Consider the following 18,375-nt stretch of genomic DNA (forward strand, 5'->3'; position numbering starts at 1 on the left):
ACATCATGGCGGTCCGCAAACAATCGTTTAAGTACTGTGCTGGAATGTACGATCAATCATGAGCTGGCGAATTCTGTACTACCATGAAAATACAATGAAAACCAAATAAATCCCTACTAACATCTACCAAACTCTCCCCCAACCCTGTTAAATGTTATCTATATCATGCTGAAACACTCCACCTTTAGGATTGTTCTGCATGGCAACAATTTCAACAGTAACATCTTACCCCCAATATCTCTCTTGTCGTCTCCACAATAACCTTCAACCTAGCAATTCTGCTTTCCAGACCCCAAGTCGTTGTATTGATAACCTTACCAATAAAAGCTATGAAGTCAACTTTATTCATTGTGTCCAGTGTGTGGCCTCAATCACTCTTCCTCCCTTCACATGTTCTTTATCGTCTATGGACATTGGGACCTCAGTCACGACTCCCCTCAATCTAGTATAATCACCATGTACATGGCCTTTAATCTTCTCCCTGTGTAGGCTTTTCCATTTTCAGAATCTTCTCTTGCTGAACCTGGCTACCACAACATAAACAATCTACCATTTTCAATGAACTGAGCTAATTTCACTTCACCTACCTCTTTCTCTATGGCATTAGTTAGTCAGTGTGTGAGGCCCTGTGGTCTCATCAAACACTCACTATTTCCACTCCAACACATTACTCTTGATTCATACCTTGGCTCTCTTTATGCTTTCTTTACTAGATGCTCCACTGCTTTCTGTATCATGATCTCTCTCCTTACTATGTCTTTCCAGTACTGGCCATTCCCGTCCTTGACCCTCATTCTGCCGCTCCATACCATCAGAACTGACACCTATTGCGTTCGCATTTCAGCACAGCTGTTACTTCACCAACTTTTCCTTCATTCTGTCGGCGTCTCGATCCATCATTGGTTAACACCATCTGCCACAGGTCTGGTGACACCTAGCTGTCAACATGCAGTTTGACAGATTGATTGAACTGGATCGACTGGCTCGTCTCAATCTGATCAAAGTATATCATTAATAGCTCCCTCAAAGACAGTCTGTACAAATGATGCAGATGATTGCGAAAGCCTGAACAGACGTCTGATTTGTCCTACACTGACACACACAATGACAACCTTGTCAGACATGGATTAAGGACTCGATTCAATCAGATCCACTTTAGCCAACATCTGCATAATGGTTGTTTTGATGGTGTCGGAGGTGGAACTGCGTTAGAGCTGTCAAATCCACAAGCGGCTCCTGTCATTATACGTAAAGCTGACTGCACGATTCGCACTACAAGTTCGAACACTGGAATGTGAGATGTAATCTACACCTCCAATAGAATGATATAAATCATTATTTTTGTTTTTAATGATTTTTCAATTTAAGTGTAATTAATCTATATAGCCTACATATTCTCGTTCTGAACTTCTAACACTAATGGGGTGGGTACGGCTTCTTGACAATGATCGCAAGAGCAGCTGCTCATTGTTATACAGTTATACCTTCCACACCGCCAAAACATCCGCTATGTAGGCAGGGCAGTAGCTGTTCTACCGCCCTAGGCAAGATAAAATAAATTGCTGCCCCCAACAAAACTAGAATAGTCCCAGTAAGAAAATTACGTTGAAAATAAAATGCGTATTTTTTGACGACGTTGAAGTTACGTTCATTTTAGGTTCTGAATCAAATCTGAAGATATGTATTTTCCCGGACATTGAAATAAGGTTCATTTTCGGTTCTGAATGAAAGCTGAAAAGACCTATTTTAAAGATGTTGAAAATATGTATTTTCTGTATGTTGAAATCCGGTACATTTTTGGTTCTGAATGAAAGTTGAATAGACGTCTATGTTTTGGACCAAATCAAGCCCTGGTTGGACTAAAAACCAACGTCCGTGGAAATCAAGGCAAAGTCAGATTTTTTTTTAAAGTCCAAAAGGCATTGGCATCATTCGGTGCTAACTGAGGTGTTTCCTCAAATAGAATTTTATGAGTGCCAATCTATGTAGTAAACATATTTCCTGCCTCCAGATAGTGGTGAATGGAAAGAGAAATCTGTTACCAACTTTCACCGGAGACGTGTTTGTCAGTGATGTGTATGCCGAGGAACTATCACACCTCCACTGCGGTCCTGTTGATGTGAATAGAGGCGTGCTCTCTCCATTGTCTCCTCAAGTTCACGATCAGCTCCTTCGTTTTGTTGAGGGAGAGGTTATTTTCCTGGCACCACTCTGCCAGGGCCCTCACCTCCCTGTAGGCTATATCATCATTGTTGGTAATCAGGCCTACTACTGTTGTGTCCTCTGGAAACTTGATGACTGAGTTGGAGGCGTGCATGGCCACGCAGTCATGGGTGAACAGGGAGTACAGGAGGGGACTGAGCATGCACCCTTGTGGGGCCCCTGTGTAGTGGAGGTGTTGTTTCCTACCTTCTCCACCTGGAGGAGGCCCGTCAGGAAGTCCACGACCCAGTTGCACAGGGCGGGGTTCAGATCCAGTGCTCCAAGCTTAATGATACGCTTGGAGGGTACTATGGTGTTGAAGGCTGAGCTGTAGTCAATGAACAGCATTCTTGAATGAAGGTATTCCTCTTGTCCAGATAGGATAGGGCAGTGTGCAGTGAGATGGCGATTGCATTATCTGTGGCTCTATTGGGGCGGTATACAAATTGAAGTGGGTCTAGGGTGTCAGTTAAGGGGGAAGTGATATGATCCTTAACTAGTCTCTCAAAGCACTTCATAATGACAGAAGCGAGTGCTACGGGGCGATAGTCATTTAGTTCAGTTACCTTGGTGGACATCTTGAAGCAAGTAGGGACAACAGACTGGGACAGGGAAAGATTGAATATGTCAGTAAACACTCCAGCCAGTTGGTCTGTGCATGCTTGGAGGACGCAGCTAGGGATATAGTCTGGACCGGCAGCCTTGCGAAGGTTAACACGCTCGAATGTCTTACGTCAGCCACTGAGAACGAGAGCCCACGGTCCTTAGGAGCGGTCCTCATCGGTGCACTGTGTTATCCTCAAAGCAGGCGAATTAAGGTGTTTAGCTTGTCCGGGAGAAAGACGTCGGTGTCTGCGACATGGCTGGTTTTCCCTTTGTAATCCGGGATTGTCTGTAGACCCTTCCACATACAGCCTAGTTTTAATGATTGTGAATGTTTTACCCTGACTTTATCTGCTACATGGTTTATGTTAGATATTTTTGTTGATGGAACGTTGGTGGAGCGTCACAGTGGTGCCTCCGATAGGGAGGCACGCTGGGAAATGACAAGCCAAATATTAGCTTTGACAAGGTGGGCACTGTTTATCACAGGGCTGCATCAGCTCTCACCTAAAAAGCCATATGCCACAGGTTGAGAGAAATTGTCATTGTTTTTTGGGCAGAATTATGTGAGGTTTTATGTGTTGTTGGAGGTGCATCTTGGTCAGTTTAGCTCAGTAAATGCCACCCTTGTCAATCTGCAACCACAGGCGGTGGCCTAATCTTGCCTAATGGGTAGGCCAGCCTTGTATGTGGGTGTCTTCTATCGCCTGTTAACACTTTATCTGATTGAATCTTGGCCTAAGTGTGTGTTAGTAGTCAATAACATGGTGTGAAATTGTAGCTTTCTTTCAAAATATTTCTGGTAACAACTGTATCACTACAGCAGGTAAATCCCCCTGTTAAGAGAAAGTGGGGGAGAGGATGATGGAATCAGGAGATGTGAGCTAGGGCAGGGGGGGAGAGGATGAGAGGATGGTAGAAGGAGAGCTGATAGTGGGCAGGGAAGTAGAGGATGAGTGAGATGGAAGGGGATGAGAGAAGAGGATAGGAGGAGGGCAGGAAGGATGAACAAAGAGGGGAAGAGAGAAGAGTCTGGATGAGAAGATGGTAGAAGGCAGGAAATAAGAGTGGAAGATATATTGTCCCCTACCCCCGGATCTCCTTTAGAGGGCACTGGTCCTCTAGCTCAAAGAGATGCACTGTGAATGAATGCCTATGAAACATGTCTAAACGTCACTATTATCTTACTTTACTACCTTAATGTCTGATGCTGGTGTAGAAACATGACCAATGCATTAGATAACATGGTGGTGGTGAAGGGTAAACCACTAAGGACATGAATGACAGAAAGTCCTATACTCTAGTCTCTGAGAGACAGCCAGGCTCTGATAACCCTGATGAATGTGTGATCTGTTGGTAAGGACCTGTCTAATGGAGTTAATGACAGATGTGGTTTACTGTGAGAGGTGGAGATGTGTGTGACTATGATGCAGAGAGGAATGGGCAGTCTAGTGTTTTTGCTGCAGTGTGGAGCAGGGTCTCTGCTGAGTAAGGGAGGGTGTTAGTCCTTCCAGCTTTATCTCAGGGAATGGCTTGGCCAGACACGCTGTTCACATTACATTGAGTAAATCCTTCAGCCTTTTGATTGACCAGTGGCAAACATCACACCGTGTCTGTCTGGTGAGGATAACCCTTAGCAGAGATGCCAACAACCGGATTCATCTGGTTTTCAAGGATACAGCTATCTTCAACCTAGCTTCCTTTTATGCTGAAAACCGGATGTGGAAACTCCACTCAGGCGTCTTTTTACACCTGTTACTTTAGATTAGGTCAGGGGGAGTGGGCTGGACACACACAAACCATACAGGCCCTGACAGGCTAGTGGTAATGGCTGGAGTAGAATGAGTGACGTCATTCCCATGTGTTTGATGCCATTCCATTCGCTCTGTTCCAGCCATTATTAACCTCTCTAGGGTAGGTGAGACGCTAACGTCCCACCAGGCCAACATCCGGTGAAACTGCAGAGTGCTAACATTCTAAATACACCATTTGTTATAGTAAACATTCTTGTAAATACATGTATCTTACATCATGTAAAAGATGAATGTCTTATTAATCCAGCCGCGGTGTCAGATTTCAAAAAGCCCTTACTGCGAAAGCAAACCAAGCTATTTTCTGAGGACGGAGCCACGCACACACAAGTATTACTAGCATTTTCCAACCAAGCATTAGCGTCATGAAAGTCAGAAATAACAATAAAATAAATCGCTTACCATTGAAGATCTTCCTCTGGTGGCAATGCCAAGTGTCCTAACTACACAGTGCATGTTCGTTTTGTTTTGATAGAATCCATTTTTATAGCCTAACACGAAACATTTGTAAACAGCTTGCGACGTGATTTCCGTCTCATTCAACTTTGGATGTGGTAATTACACACACTAAACAAACAGTCATGGTTGGTTTCATTGCACTCCTCTGGTTGTTACTAACACAACCATACTTGATGGTTCTTTTCCCGGGACGTATTGACCGAAACAAACTGTTTTGGAGACACCAATCAATGACCTCATTGCTCACCAATGGTAGGACCGGTCTATCGTTGATTGACTGTATCTAGCTTGGAAGATAGCCAATGAGCTGAGGTAAACGACAATATGTTATGGTTATACGTTTGAAGACCAGCCTTTGTCGTAAACTCTGGCGTGAAGGAGGTTCATTCGCCATTGCAAATCCTACTTGAAGGAGCCACGGGTGTTACGCATAGCAGTACATATTCAATAGCATTTTCAACAAGTTTATACATTTAAATCATGGCGAAGAAATCAGGAAAAGCTAAAACAAAGTCTAGGTATACAGATTTAACCCAAATTACAGAGGAAATAGATACAGTGCCTTGCAAAAGTATTCGGCCCCCTTGAACTTTGCGACCTTTTGCCACATTTCAGGCTTCAAACATAAAGATATAAAACTGTATTTTTTTTGTGAAGAATCAACAACAAGTGGGACACAATCATGAAGTGGAACGACATTTATTGGATATATCAAACTTTTTTAACAAATCAAAAACTGAAAAATTGGGCGTGCAAAATTATTCAGCCCCCTTAAGTTAATACTTTCTAGTGCCACCTTTTGCTGCGATTACAGCTGTAAGTCGCTTGGGGTATGTCTCTATCAGTTTTGCACATCGAGAGACTGAAATTATTTCCCATTCCTCCTTGCAAAACAGCTCGAGCTCAGTGAGGTTGGATGGAGAGCATTTGTGAACAGCAGTTTTCAGTTCTTTCCACAGATTCTCGATTGGATTCAGGTCTGGACTTTGACTTGGCCATTCTAACACCTGGATATGTTTATTTTTGAACCATTCCATTGTAGATTTTGCTTTATGTTTTGGATCATTGTCTTGTTGGAAGACAAATCTCCGTCCCAGTCTCAGGTCTTTTGCAGACTCCATCAGGTTTTCTTCCAGAATGGTCCTGTATTTGGCTCCATCCATCTTCCCATCAATTTTAACCATCTTCCCTGTCCCTGCTGAAGAAAAGCAGGCCCAAACCATGATGCTGCCACCACCATGTTTGACAGTGGAGATGGTGTGTTCAGCTGTGTTGCTTTTACGCCAAACATAACGTTTTGCATTGTTACCAAAAAGTTCAATTTTGGTTTCATCTGACCAGAGCACCTTCTTCCACATGTTTGGTGTGTCTCCCAGGTGGCTTGTGGCAAACTTTAAACAACACTTTTTATGGATATCTTTAAGAAATGGCTTTCTTCTTGCCCCTCTTCCATAAAGGCCAGATTTGTGCAATATACGACTGATTGTTGTCCTATGGACAGAGTCTCCCATCTCAGCTGTAGATCTCTGCAGTTCATCCAGAGTGATCATGGGCCTCTTGGCTGCATCTCTGATCAGTCTTCTCCTTGTATGAGCTGAAAGTTTAGAGGGACGGCCAGGTCTTGGTAGATTTGCAGTGGTCTGATACTCCTTCCATTTCAATATTATCGCTTGCACAGTGCTCCTTGGGATGTTTAAAGCTTGGGAAATCTTTTTGTATCCAAATCCGGCTTTAAACTTCTTCACAACAGTATCTCGGACCTGCCTGGTGTGTTCCTTGTTCTTCATGATGCTCTCTGCGCTTTTAACGGACCTCTGAGACTATCACAGTGCAGGTGCATTTATACGGAGACTTGACTACACACAGGTGGATTGTATTTATCATCATTAGTCATTTAGGTCAACATTGTATCATTCAGAGATCCTCACTGAACTTTGGAGAGAGTTTGCTGCACTGAAAGTAATGGGGCTGAATAATTTTGCACGCCCAATTCTTCAGTTTTTGATTTTTAAAAAAAGTTTGAAATATCCAATAAATGTCGTTCCACTTCATGATTGTGTCCCACTTGTTGTTGATTCTTCACAAAAAAATACAGTTTTATATCTTTATGTTTGAAGCCTGAAATGTGGCAAAAGGTCGCAAAGTTCAAGGGGGCCGAATACTTTCGCAAGGCACTGTAAGCTCTATAGCATTTTGACTTTCAACAGTTCAGTATCTCTAATGAAAAGTTGAGAGTCCCCACACAATGGCAAAATGGGATCCTTTATAGCAAAGATAACACATAGTCAGACAGCATAGACATAATTCATCGTTCAGCTTTGTCTCCTTTCCCAAACCCCAGAACCATAAACCAATCCTCCAAATCAACAAGCATGTGGCTGTTCTTCATTCAAATCATCCCCAGCACCCTATCTGTATGTTTGGCTGTTCTTCATTCAAATCATCCCCAGCATCCTATCTGTATGTTTGGCTGTTCTTCATTCAAATCATCCCCAGCATCCTATCTGTATGTTTGGCTGTTCTTCATTCAAATCATCCCCAGCATCCTATCTGTATGTTTGGCTGTTCTTCATTCAAATCATCCCCAGCATCCTATCTGTATGTTTGGCTGTTCTTCATTCAAATCATCCCCAGCATCCTATCTGTATGTTTGGCTGTTCTTCATTCAAATCATCCCCAGCATCCTATCTGTATGTTTGGCTGTTCTTCATTCAAATCATCCCCAGCATCCTATCTGTATGTTTGGCTGTTATTCATTCAAATCATCCCCAGCATCCTATCTGTATGTTTGGCTGTTCTTCATTCAAATCATCCCCAGCATCCTATCTGTATGTTTGGCTGTTCTTCATTCAAATCATCCCCAGCATCCTATCTGTATGTTTGGCTGTTCTTCATTCAAATCACCCCCAGCATCCTATCTGTATGTTTGGCTGTTCTTCATTCAAATCATCCCCAGCATCCTATCTGTATGTTTGGCTGTTCTTCATTCAAATCATCCCCAGCATCCTATCTGTATGTTTGGCTGTTCTTCATTCAAATCATCCCCAGCATCCTATCTGTATGTTTGGCTGTTATTCATTCAAATCATCCCCAGCATCCTATCTGTATGTTTGGCTGTTATTCATTCAAATCATCCCCAGCATCCTATCTGTATGTTTGGCTGTTATTCATTCAAATCATCCCCAGCATCCTATCTGTATGTTTGGCTGTTATTCATTCAAATCATCCCCAGCATCCTATCTGTATGTTTGGCTGTTATTCATTCAGATCATCCCCAGCATCCTATCTGTATGTTTGGCTGTTCTTGGACATTTGAAAGATGATGCAGCAACAATAAAAAACAGAAAAAGTTTGTTTATTTCCTTGTATTTTCTTCTACCAGATCTATTGTGTTATATTCTCCTACATTCAATTGACATTTCCACAAAATTCTGTGTGTTTCCCAAAGAAGTTAAGAGCCGCCATCCTCTCAGCAGCCTCCACTGGTGTGTACTCTACATATTGTTGTGTAGTGGTTGATTGAATAGACTCCCTCAAATTGCTGATTGATCGCTGGTCTGATCCACTGCTATCTGAACTGCACTCACAACTCTTCTCTCCTCCTCCATCTTGTCATTCTGCTGCTTCATCACTGCAACCTTCTCTCAGAGCCTTTTGTATTGTTCTGTACTTAAATCCGAGAACCTCAAGTCAAATGTTATTAGTCACATGCGACGAATACCACAGGTGTAGGTAGACCTTACAGTGAAGTGCTTATTTACGAGCCCCTAACCAACAATGCAGTTAAAAAAAATATGGATAAGAATAAGAGCTAAAAGTAACAAGTACTCTACTTTTGTTTTTGCCTTAAGTAACCATCTGTCCTATGTAACCATACCAAACATAACATATCACTCTAATTTGCCTAGGTACATCTAATTACGTCTAGTCTATAAGACCAGGCTGTTTCATCTCATTGTGTTTGTGAAGGTGTCAGATCATTGTGCGTGTGAAGGTGTCAGATCATTGTGTTTGTGAAGGTGTCAGATCATTGTGCGTGTGAAGGTGTCAGATCATTGTGCGTGTGAAGTTGCCAGTGAGAGGACGCTCTTCATATAGAAGGGTTTCTCCGTCTCTGTACATAATTCCACTCCACTCTCAAGGATGCAAAAGCTTTTTACACTAACACACACACACACACACACACACACACACACACACACACACACACACACACACACACACACACACACACACACACACACACACACACACACACACACACACACACAAACACAGTACACACTCCACATCTCTTTTACACATATGTACAGTACACACTCTCTCTCTTTTACACACTTACAGTTACACAATCTCGCTCTTTTTTTCTATCTACTTTCTCACAAACACACACCTCTTGTGATGTGTCTCAAAGCCTGAATAAACAATTCAATTAAACATTACATGGCTATTAAACACCAATTTAAACACCAGCCAAGCACTCAAAGCCTTGAATGAAGACTTGATTAGTACGTCTTGATTAGTACTGCTTGATTAGTACTGCTTGATCAGTACTGCTTGGCTGGAGTAAAAGGCAGCAACCCACCAGCCCTGGCAGGGGAAGTTTACCCAACCTTGGTCTAAACATCAGAACAGTAGCTCAGTCTCAGTCTCAGGCTTACATCCTGGTGCTAGCCTCCCCCAAAGAGAATAACAGATGGAAGAGAGAAATGACAGGATGCTCTCTCATAACCCGTGCCAGTCTCTGTTTGTCTGTCTGGTCTCTGTGTCTCATCCACTCTGTGGGCTCTTTCTCTTTCCCCACAATAAATCTGTTAAATATTAAAATACTGCAGCCGGCTGCTGTCTGGATACAAAGTGTGAAGAGTTCTGTCCTGAGTCTGCACAACTCTGCCAGGACCTAGGATCAAGAGAGACACTCAAGTGTTTTAGTACTATATCTCTTGACACAATGATGAAAATAATCATGGCCTCTAAACCTTCAAGCTGCATACTGGACCCTATTCCAACTAAACTACTGAAAGAGCTGCTTCCTGTGCTTGGCCCTACTATGTTGAACATAATAAACGGCTCTCTATCCACCGGATGTGTACCAAACTCACTAAAAGTGGCAGTAATAAAGCCTCTCTTGAAAAAGCCAAACCTTGACCCAGAAAATATAAAAAACTATCGGCCTATATCGAATCTTCCATTCCTCTCAAAAATTTTAGAAAAGGCTGTTGCGCAACAACTCACTGCCTTCCTGAAGACAAACAATGTATACGAAATGCTTCAGTCTGGTTTTAGACCCCATCATAGCACTGAGACGGCACTTGTGAAGGTGGTAAATGACATTTTAATGGCATCGGACCGAGGCTCTGCATCTGTCCTCGTGCTCCTAGACCTTAGTGCTGCTTTTGATACCATCGATCACCACATTCTTTTGGAGAGATTGGAAACCCAAATTGGTCTACACGGACAAGTTCTGGCCTGGTTTAGATCTTATCTGTCGGAAAGATATCAGTTTGTCTCTGTGAATGGTCTGTCCTCTGACAAATCAACTGTAAATTTCGGTGTTCCTCAAGGTTCCGTTTTAGGACCACTATTGTTTTCACTATATATTTTACCTCTTGGGGATGTTATTCGAAAACATAATGTTAACTTTCACTGCTATGCAGATGACACACAGCTGTACATTTCAATTAAACATGGTGAAGCCCCAAAATTGCCCTTGCTAGAAGAATGTGTTTCAGACATAAGGAAGTGGATGGCTGCAAACTTTCTACTTTTAAACTCGGACAAAACAGAGATGCTTGTTCTAGGTCCCAAGAAACAAAGAGATCTTCTGTTGAATCTGACAATTAATCTTAATGGTTGTACAGTCGTCTCAAATAAAACTGTGAAGGACCTCGGCGTTACTCTGGACCCTGATCTCTCTTTTGAAGAACATATCAAGACCATTTCAAGGACAGCTTTTTTCCATCTACGTAACATTGCAAAAATCAGGAACTTTCTGTCCAAAAATGATGCAGAAAAATTAATCCATGCTTTTGTCACTTCCAGGTTAGACTACTGCAATGCTCTACTTTCCGGCTACCCGGATAAAGCACTAAATAAACTTCAGTTAGTGCTAAATACGGCTGCTAGAATCCTGACTAGAACCAAAAAATTTGATCATATTACTCCAGTGCTAGCCTCTCTACACTGGCTTCCTGTCAAAGCAAGGGCTGATTTCAAGGTTTTACTGCTAACCTACAAAGCATTACATGGGCTTGCTCCTATCTATCTCTCTGATTTGGTCCTGCCGTACATACCTACACGTACGCTACGGTCACAAGACGCAGGCCTCCTAATTGTCCCTAGAATTTTTAAGCAAACAGCTGGAGGCAGGGCTTTCTCCTATAGAGCTCCATTTTTATGGAACGGTCTGCCTACCCATGTCAGAGACGCAAACTCGGTCTCAACCTTTAAGTCTCTACTGAAGACTCATCTCTTCAGTGGGTCATATGATTGAGTGTAGTCTGGCCCAGGAGTGGGAGGGTGAACGGAAAGGCTCTGGAGCAACGAACCACCCTTGCTGTCTCTGCCTGGCCGGTTCCCCTCTTTCCACTGGGATTCTCTGCCTCTAACCCTATTACAGGGGCTGAGTCACTGGCTTTACTGGGGCTCTCTCATGCCGTCCCTGGAGGAGGTGCGTCACCTGAGTGGGTTGAGTCACTGATGTGGTCATCCTGTCTGGGTTGGCGCCCCCCCCCCCCCCCCTTAAGTTGTGCCGTGGCGGAGGTCTTTGTGGGCTATACTCAGCCTTGTCTCAGGATGGTAAGTTGGTGGTTGAAGATATCCCTCTAGTGGTGTGGGGGCTGTGCTTTGGCAAAGTGGGTGGGGTTATATCCTTCCTGTTTGGCCCTGTCCGGGGGTGTCCTCGGAGTGGGCCACAGTGTCTCCTGACCCCTCCTGTCTCAGCCTCCAGTATTTATGCTGCAGTAGTTTATGTGTCGGGGGGCTAGGGTCAGTTTGTTATGTCTGGAGTACTTCTCCTGTCCTATTCGGTGTCCTGTGTGAATCTAAGTGTGCGTTCTCTAATTCTCTCCTTCTCTCTTTCTCTCTCTCGGAGGACCTGAGCCCTAGGACCATGCCCCAGGACTACCTGACATGATGACTCCTTGCTGTCCCCAGTCCACCTGGCTGTGCTGCTGCTCCAGTTTCAACTGTTCTGCCTTATTATTATTCGACCATGCTGATCATTTATGAACATTTGAACATCTTGGCCATGTTCTGTTATAATCTCCACCCGGCACAGCCAGAAGAGGACTGGCCATCCCACATATGCTCTCTCTAATTCTCTCTTTCTTTCTCTCTCTCGGAGGACCTGAGCCCTAGGACCATGCCCCAGGAATACCTGACATGATGACTCCTTGCTGTCCCCAGTCCACCTGACTGTGCTGCTGCTCCAGTTTCAACTATTCTGCCTTATTATTATTCGACCATGCTGGTCATTTATGAACATTTGAACATCTTGACCATGTTTTGTTATAATCTCCACCCGGCACAGCCAGAAGAGGACTGGCCACCCCACATAGCCTGGTTCCTCTCTAGGTTTCTTCCTAGGTTTTGGCCTTTCTAGGGAGTTTTTCCTAGCCACCGTGCTTCTTCACCTGCATTGCTTGCTGTTTGGGGTTTTAGGCTGGGTTTCTGTACAGCACTTTGAGATATCAGCTGATGTACGAAGGGCTATATAAAATAAATTTGATTGATTGATTGATTGATTCTGGACTGGCTGTGTACTGGTCTCTCACAGCTCTCTCTCTCTCTCTCATGTCTGTCTCTATTTCCCCCCTGGCTGCCTTTTCCGCCTGTCTATATTTTGATCCCATTTTTCTCCCTCTCTCCATCTCCCTTCCTGTTCTTTCCAAACAGATATGTTTAACCCCGAGGTGGTACACTGTATTTGATGCTCAGTGCCAAATGTTTATTCTTCACGATAGATTTCCTTGACGGTAAACCACAGTTTGGTCAGCATTAATAGTAATGCATGGTTGATGCTGTAGTCTACTAACGTTGCAAATGCAGTGTTGTCAGCATTATGCCTAGAGTCAGGTAATAAAGAGTTTGTATCATAGATCACTGTGTGTGCGGGTGTGTAAGGTGTGTGAGAGATCCAGTGAAGTATGTTGTGGTGGAGGTCAGACATACAGAGAGGAAGTGTGAAAAACAAATATGTCTGCCCTTTTTCTGTCTCCTCCTCACCTGAGGATGGACAGAAACCCCAGAGCACAGGACAGATACCGTTCAACGGGTGCAGACTACTGTACAATCAAAGAGGAGAAGGTAGCTGTAGTTTACTGTGGTCAAATACGGACAAAGTCCTTGGCTCAGTCATCTCAATCAGGTAAGGTTTTCTCCCTGATATTTCATATTTCTAGTACAAATGTATTTTTCTCTACATTGGTTGGTTAGGTAGTGTACTCTAGACTAGGGCTTAGATTCAATCCGTAGCGTGAAAGATCTACGCTGTAGCGCAATTTAGATTTAAAGGCAATGTTCCTGCATTTGTGGATACTCCATGTTTGTATAATTTGTTTAATATATTTTTTAGGGGGTGGATCAGCTTTAATATTGCAAATAGATTGTGGCTTCTATGAATGTGATTGTCTGCATCTTTTACAATCCCCCATATATGTATATTTTTTTGAAATATATATGTTATTTTAAATATATATATATTGTTTTGAAATATATTTTCCTTTATTAATTTTCCCTCCCCTAATTGGAGTAAACTAATGAACAACAGCACTTAAGCTTTTACTTCCAGCTTATTCATACTATATACATTTTACAGACACAGTGCATTTGACATTAGTTATTGTTTGTTTTTAGTGCCATCCTTCTGCTACCCTTAACCCCTCCCATCTATCTCTAAAGACCATCCAGTCCCATCCTTCTGCTACCCTTAACCCCTCCCATCTGTCTCTAAAGACCTTCCAGTCCCAGCCTTCTGCTACCCTCAACCCCTCCCATCTATCTATGAAGACCTTCCATCTATTTTTCAATTGTGCTGTGATGTTTCACAAAAGTTCTGAACCTTTCTATTCTCATAGTTTCTACAAATTGTAAATTAAAGATGAACATTTTAACTAAGAGTATTATTATACTATTGATCGATTGACTATGACTTTTCCGATCACCCAGCAGTGCGATTTGCAGAGTTAACTCCAGGTAAATGTTGCAATTCTTCAGCCATTCCTGAACCTGCGACCAAAAACAGCTACATATGGACAGTACCAAAACAAATGATCTAATGAGTCTCTTTGCAGCAAAATCTGCAGAGCTGGGATGGTTGTGTCCCCAATATACAGTTGGGCAAAAAAGTATTTAGTCAGCCCCCAATTGTGCAAGTTCTCCCACTTAAAAAGATGAGAGAGGCCTGCAATTTTCATCATAACTATGACAGACAAAATGAGAAAGAAAATCCAGAAAATCACATTGTAGGATTTTTTATGAATTTATTTGCAAATTATGGTGGAAAATAAGTATTTGGTCACCTGCAAACAAGAATGATTTCTGGCTCTCACAGACCTGTAACTTCTTCTTTAAGAGGCTCCTCTGTCCTCCACTCGTTACCTGTATTGGCACCTGTTTGAACTTGTTATCAGTATAAATGACACCTGTCTTAGTTTCTCCGCCTTCCAATTCCTTCTTCTATTTTTGTGGTAATGCTGCAATCAGTTGGTTGTAATTTTGGATAGAGCAGACACTTCCATATATTTTTGTTAGCTGCATGTGTGATATAACTCCACCAGTCTTATTTATGATATCATTTACAAAGAATATATAATTTGTTTGTTTTTCTCCCCAAAAAATAGTTGTTTTAATCAATTAGTATATTTGAGTTGAACCATAATATTTGTTCTCTCTTTTCTGGCGGATTGAACTGAAATCGCAACCAATTTTCTATGGCTTGTTTTAAAAAAAGTGATATTTTGGAGATTTCATTTTCAAATAACCAAAAGCGAGAGGCTGTAATCTGAATAACGAGGAAAAGGCCATTCCTGAAGGCAATGTTCCCGCATTCACGGTAAACGCTGCATATGTCAGCTCAATGGGAAATTACCTTTCCACTTAAATTGCGCAACAACGTGGATCTTCTGCGCTACAGACTGAATCTAGCCCTCGAGCACTTGTTGGCTTGGTAACAACATTGGAAGCACAATAGACAGGTATTTTCCCTTTGTATTTATTTCTGCCTTTAACTTTCTTCCAGTTTCTATTTTCTCTGGGTGGTTTGAGGAAATTAGTCCTTGATAGTTCAAGGTAAACTGAGCATTTTTTCTTGCTACTGTATCTGCCTGCATGTGTTTTTTCGGTGTCTCTTGGCCTCTCTGCCTATTCAGTTCGACTGAATAGTGTTTCTGTGTCCCTCTGTCTATCTCTGGATAGCCTTGTCTGACAGCATGCATCGCCTGCGTGTCTCAATGTTGGTCTGCTTCATACTCCTGGGATTCCTCAGTTTCACAGGTAGGTGAACACCTTTGAGTGTACCACTCATAGGCTGTGTTTTTCACAGGCAACCCAGTTCTGATCTTTTGGCCAGTTATTGACAAAGGATCTGATCGGTCACCCATACTGTCCTAAAGTACTAGACTTTAGGTCTGACTCTTTCCGTTTCCCTTCACTGTGTCTTATCCAGGAGCAGAAGAGACAGAGACTGCCACAAAGGAAGGCAAAGGTGAGCCAGAAAGAAGGATGGATAAATATGTGTTATTATAGGGCGGCAGGGTAACCACTAGGCTACCCTGGGGCGGCAGGGTAACCACTAGGCTACCCTGGGGAGGCAGGGTAACCACTAGGCTACCCTGGGGCGGCAGGGTGACCACTAGGCTACCCTGGGACGGCAGGGTAACCACTAGGCTACCCTGGGGCGGCAGGTAACCACTAGGCTACCCTGGGGCGGCAGGGTAACCACTAGGCTACCCTGGGGCGGCAGGTTAGCCTAGTTGTTAGAGCTTTGGACTAGTAACCGAAAGGTTGCAAAATCGAATCCCAAAGCTGACAAGGTAAAAATCTGTCGTCCTGCCCCTGAACAAGGCAGTTATGACTGTATAACTGTTCCTAGGCCGTCATTGAAAATAAGAATCTGTTCTTAACTGACTTGCCTAATTAAATAAGGGTTAAAAAAATGTATCATTTGACTGATTGATTTTGTCCCTAGGCAGGGAAAAACGTGAAATGCCCAACTGGGCCCTGTGGTCGTCCGACTTCACAGGCTGGTTGCAGGAGCTGACTGCCCAGGCTGGTTACGACCGGATCCAGGACCTGGCCAGAACCTACTGGGCCCACTTCCCTATTGCCAGTTATCTAGGTTACGACAGCCCCGACGAAGACACAGAAGAATCTAAGGGGGTACCGGAATGAAGTTTGGGTCAAATGAAATCTTTGGAGAAGTTTTAAAATCACTGCCTTTTAACTATTGTCTGAATATTGCATTGATCAAACTATACCCTGAACATATTTAGTAGCAGACAGGCATGCATGCACACACAGTTAATGCTATAAATCTCCTTTAAACAAATTGATGGCTTATTGTGCTTTTCTTTGTCATCTAGTCAAAGCAGGAAAGCTTACAAAGTTATTATCTTTCAACAGTTTGATTCTCATACATTCAGATTCTTGCATCAGAAACCTGACTTGATCTTGATCTTGAGTGGCTTTGATCAACAATTTTGATTAAGACTGCACAGTGTTGATTGAGTTGGACAGAGAGCAATGGTGGTGGACAGAAGAGGGGGGGGGGGCTGTCCTCGTTCTACGAGACATCTGTAGCTTCTGAGAGGAACGGAAAACTGAAATAAAACTTGTTGGAAATCTGCCACCTTTATCCAGCCTTGGACCAGGGCTCCATTAGATAGATCAGTAGTTCAAGTAAAGAAGTGGTGCTCAGTGAGTGTTACTGGAATGGGCCCTATTCGACCTCCGTTCATATATACAACAGAGCTCCTCATCAGAAGATTACTTCTCAACACTCTTGTGATACGGTACCACAGCAAGAATCCTCTCTGCTCTTTGCTCATCTGCCACAACACTGAATCTCATTTCATGGTGCAGTGTACTTACGGAGCAGAATGCTCTTTCTCCTGGAGAGTAAACTGCTGTGTCCAGAAATCCCCTGCGCTTTGCTGTTCTACTGGAGCTGTAGAAAACCTCCTGGAGCCTTCTATCTGCACAACCTGGTCTCAGAGCATTTCGTAATACTCCGTACGTAAATCCGAGACACTCCATTTAGTATTATATCCTACGTTTTGTATAGTATGTATTAATTTGTGGATGTCCATCACATTTCGTATGACATTACAACTTTGCTAAACTTATGGTATGTTATGAATGCTAGCTAGGTGGCAACATTAGCTAGGCTAAGGGTTAGGTGTCAGGGTTAAACCTTTTTGGTTGTTAGAAGTTCGCGTTATACGCCAACCCATCCACCCCAACCAATCACCCTACTTTTGTTTTTGCTTTAAGTAAACATCTGTCTTATGTAACCATACCAAACGAAACATATCATGCTAATTTGAGTGTGCCAGATTTACATTTACTATGTTACATCTATTCTATGAGACCAGGTTGATCTGCATGGTAAGGGGGCTGCTACGAAGGAGGTCGGTAAGCCAGCAGAAAGAAACAGAACAGCAGGGGGAATGGTCTCAAACCTCTGATTCCACATCCTTCTTTTGTGGACTAATTGCTGTGAGTTTGTGTGTGTGGGGGAACAAGGAGTGCCTGGTGAAGGAATGCAGCTACTGTAGGCTTCAGTCAGGCAGAGTGTATGATGGGTTTATGTCTGGCTCAGTGTTGTAAAGAGAGGCGGGGGCGCTTAAGCTGCTACTGAAGAATAAACGACAAAGACTGTAACATGAGTCTGAAGTCTCATGGGTCATCCATTTCTCCTCTCTGACCTCTGTCTATTCCCTCTCTTGCTTACAGTCTCTTTTTCTCGCTTTCTTTGAGTCCCCTTATTTTCTCTCTCCCTATCTGTCCCGCTTGCTTTGTCTCTCGTCTCTCTGTCTCCTCCCCCACCTTCCCCCTTCTTCACACTCTAGCACTTCTCTGCTTTAGCCCTGTGCCAGTGTGTCCCTGTCCAGCTTGGGCAAGACAAGGAGCTGCTGTTTGCTTCTCCAAAACACACACACGTTGACGAACGCACTCATGTCCACTGTGTCCACTTTGTGACCAGATTTCCTGGTGCCTCCTTGTATGTAAATTATTTGACGAATATTCTTTCAAAATAAAATATATTTATTTATTTTATGCCATATATTGATGTCATACA

The 18,375-nt window shown here is 43.0% G+C and overlaps 1 protein-coding gene across 3 annotated transcripts; it reads left to right on the forward strand.

Annotated features, from left to right (window-relative positions):
- Window positions 1–13,256: 13,256 nt before the first annotated feature.
- On the forward strand, window positions 13,257–17,962 carry LOC110520546 (otospiralin). 3 transcript variants are annotated; one of them, XM_090230343.1, is made up of 5 exons: window positions 13,310–13,443; window positions 15,316–15,365; window positions 15,492–15,569; window positions 15,742–15,780; window positions 16,264–17,962. In XM_090230343.1, the coding sequence occupies exons 3-5, from the start codon at window positions 15,506–15,508 to the stop codon at window positions 16,464–16,466; spliced, it is 306 nt and encodes a 101-aa protein (XP_090086469.1). In that variant the 5' UTR covers window positions 13,310–13,443; window positions 15,316–15,365; window positions 15,492–15,505; the 3' UTR covers window positions 16,467–17,962. The 3 variants fall into 3 exon arrangements, with proteins under 3 accessions (XP_021453611.2, XP_090086468.1, XP_090086469.1); XM_021597936.3 differs by lacking the exon at window positions 15,316–15,365 and having other exon boundaries at window positions 13,257–13,443; XM_090230342.1 differs by lacking the exon at window positions 15,316–15,365 and having other exon boundaries at window positions 13,298–13,443; window positions 15,748–15,780.
- The last annotated feature ends 413 nt before the right edge of the window (window positions 17,963–18,375 follow it).

Source organism: Oncorhynchus mykiss, chromosome 3 (genome assembly GCF_057628025.1).
Source record: "Oncorhynchus mykiss isolate SJ-2025 chromosome 3, ASM5762802v1, whole genome shotgun sequence".
Taxonomy (NCBI): Eukaryota; Metazoa; Chordata; class Actinopteri; order Salmoniformes; family Salmonidae; genus Oncorhynchus; species Oncorhynchus mykiss.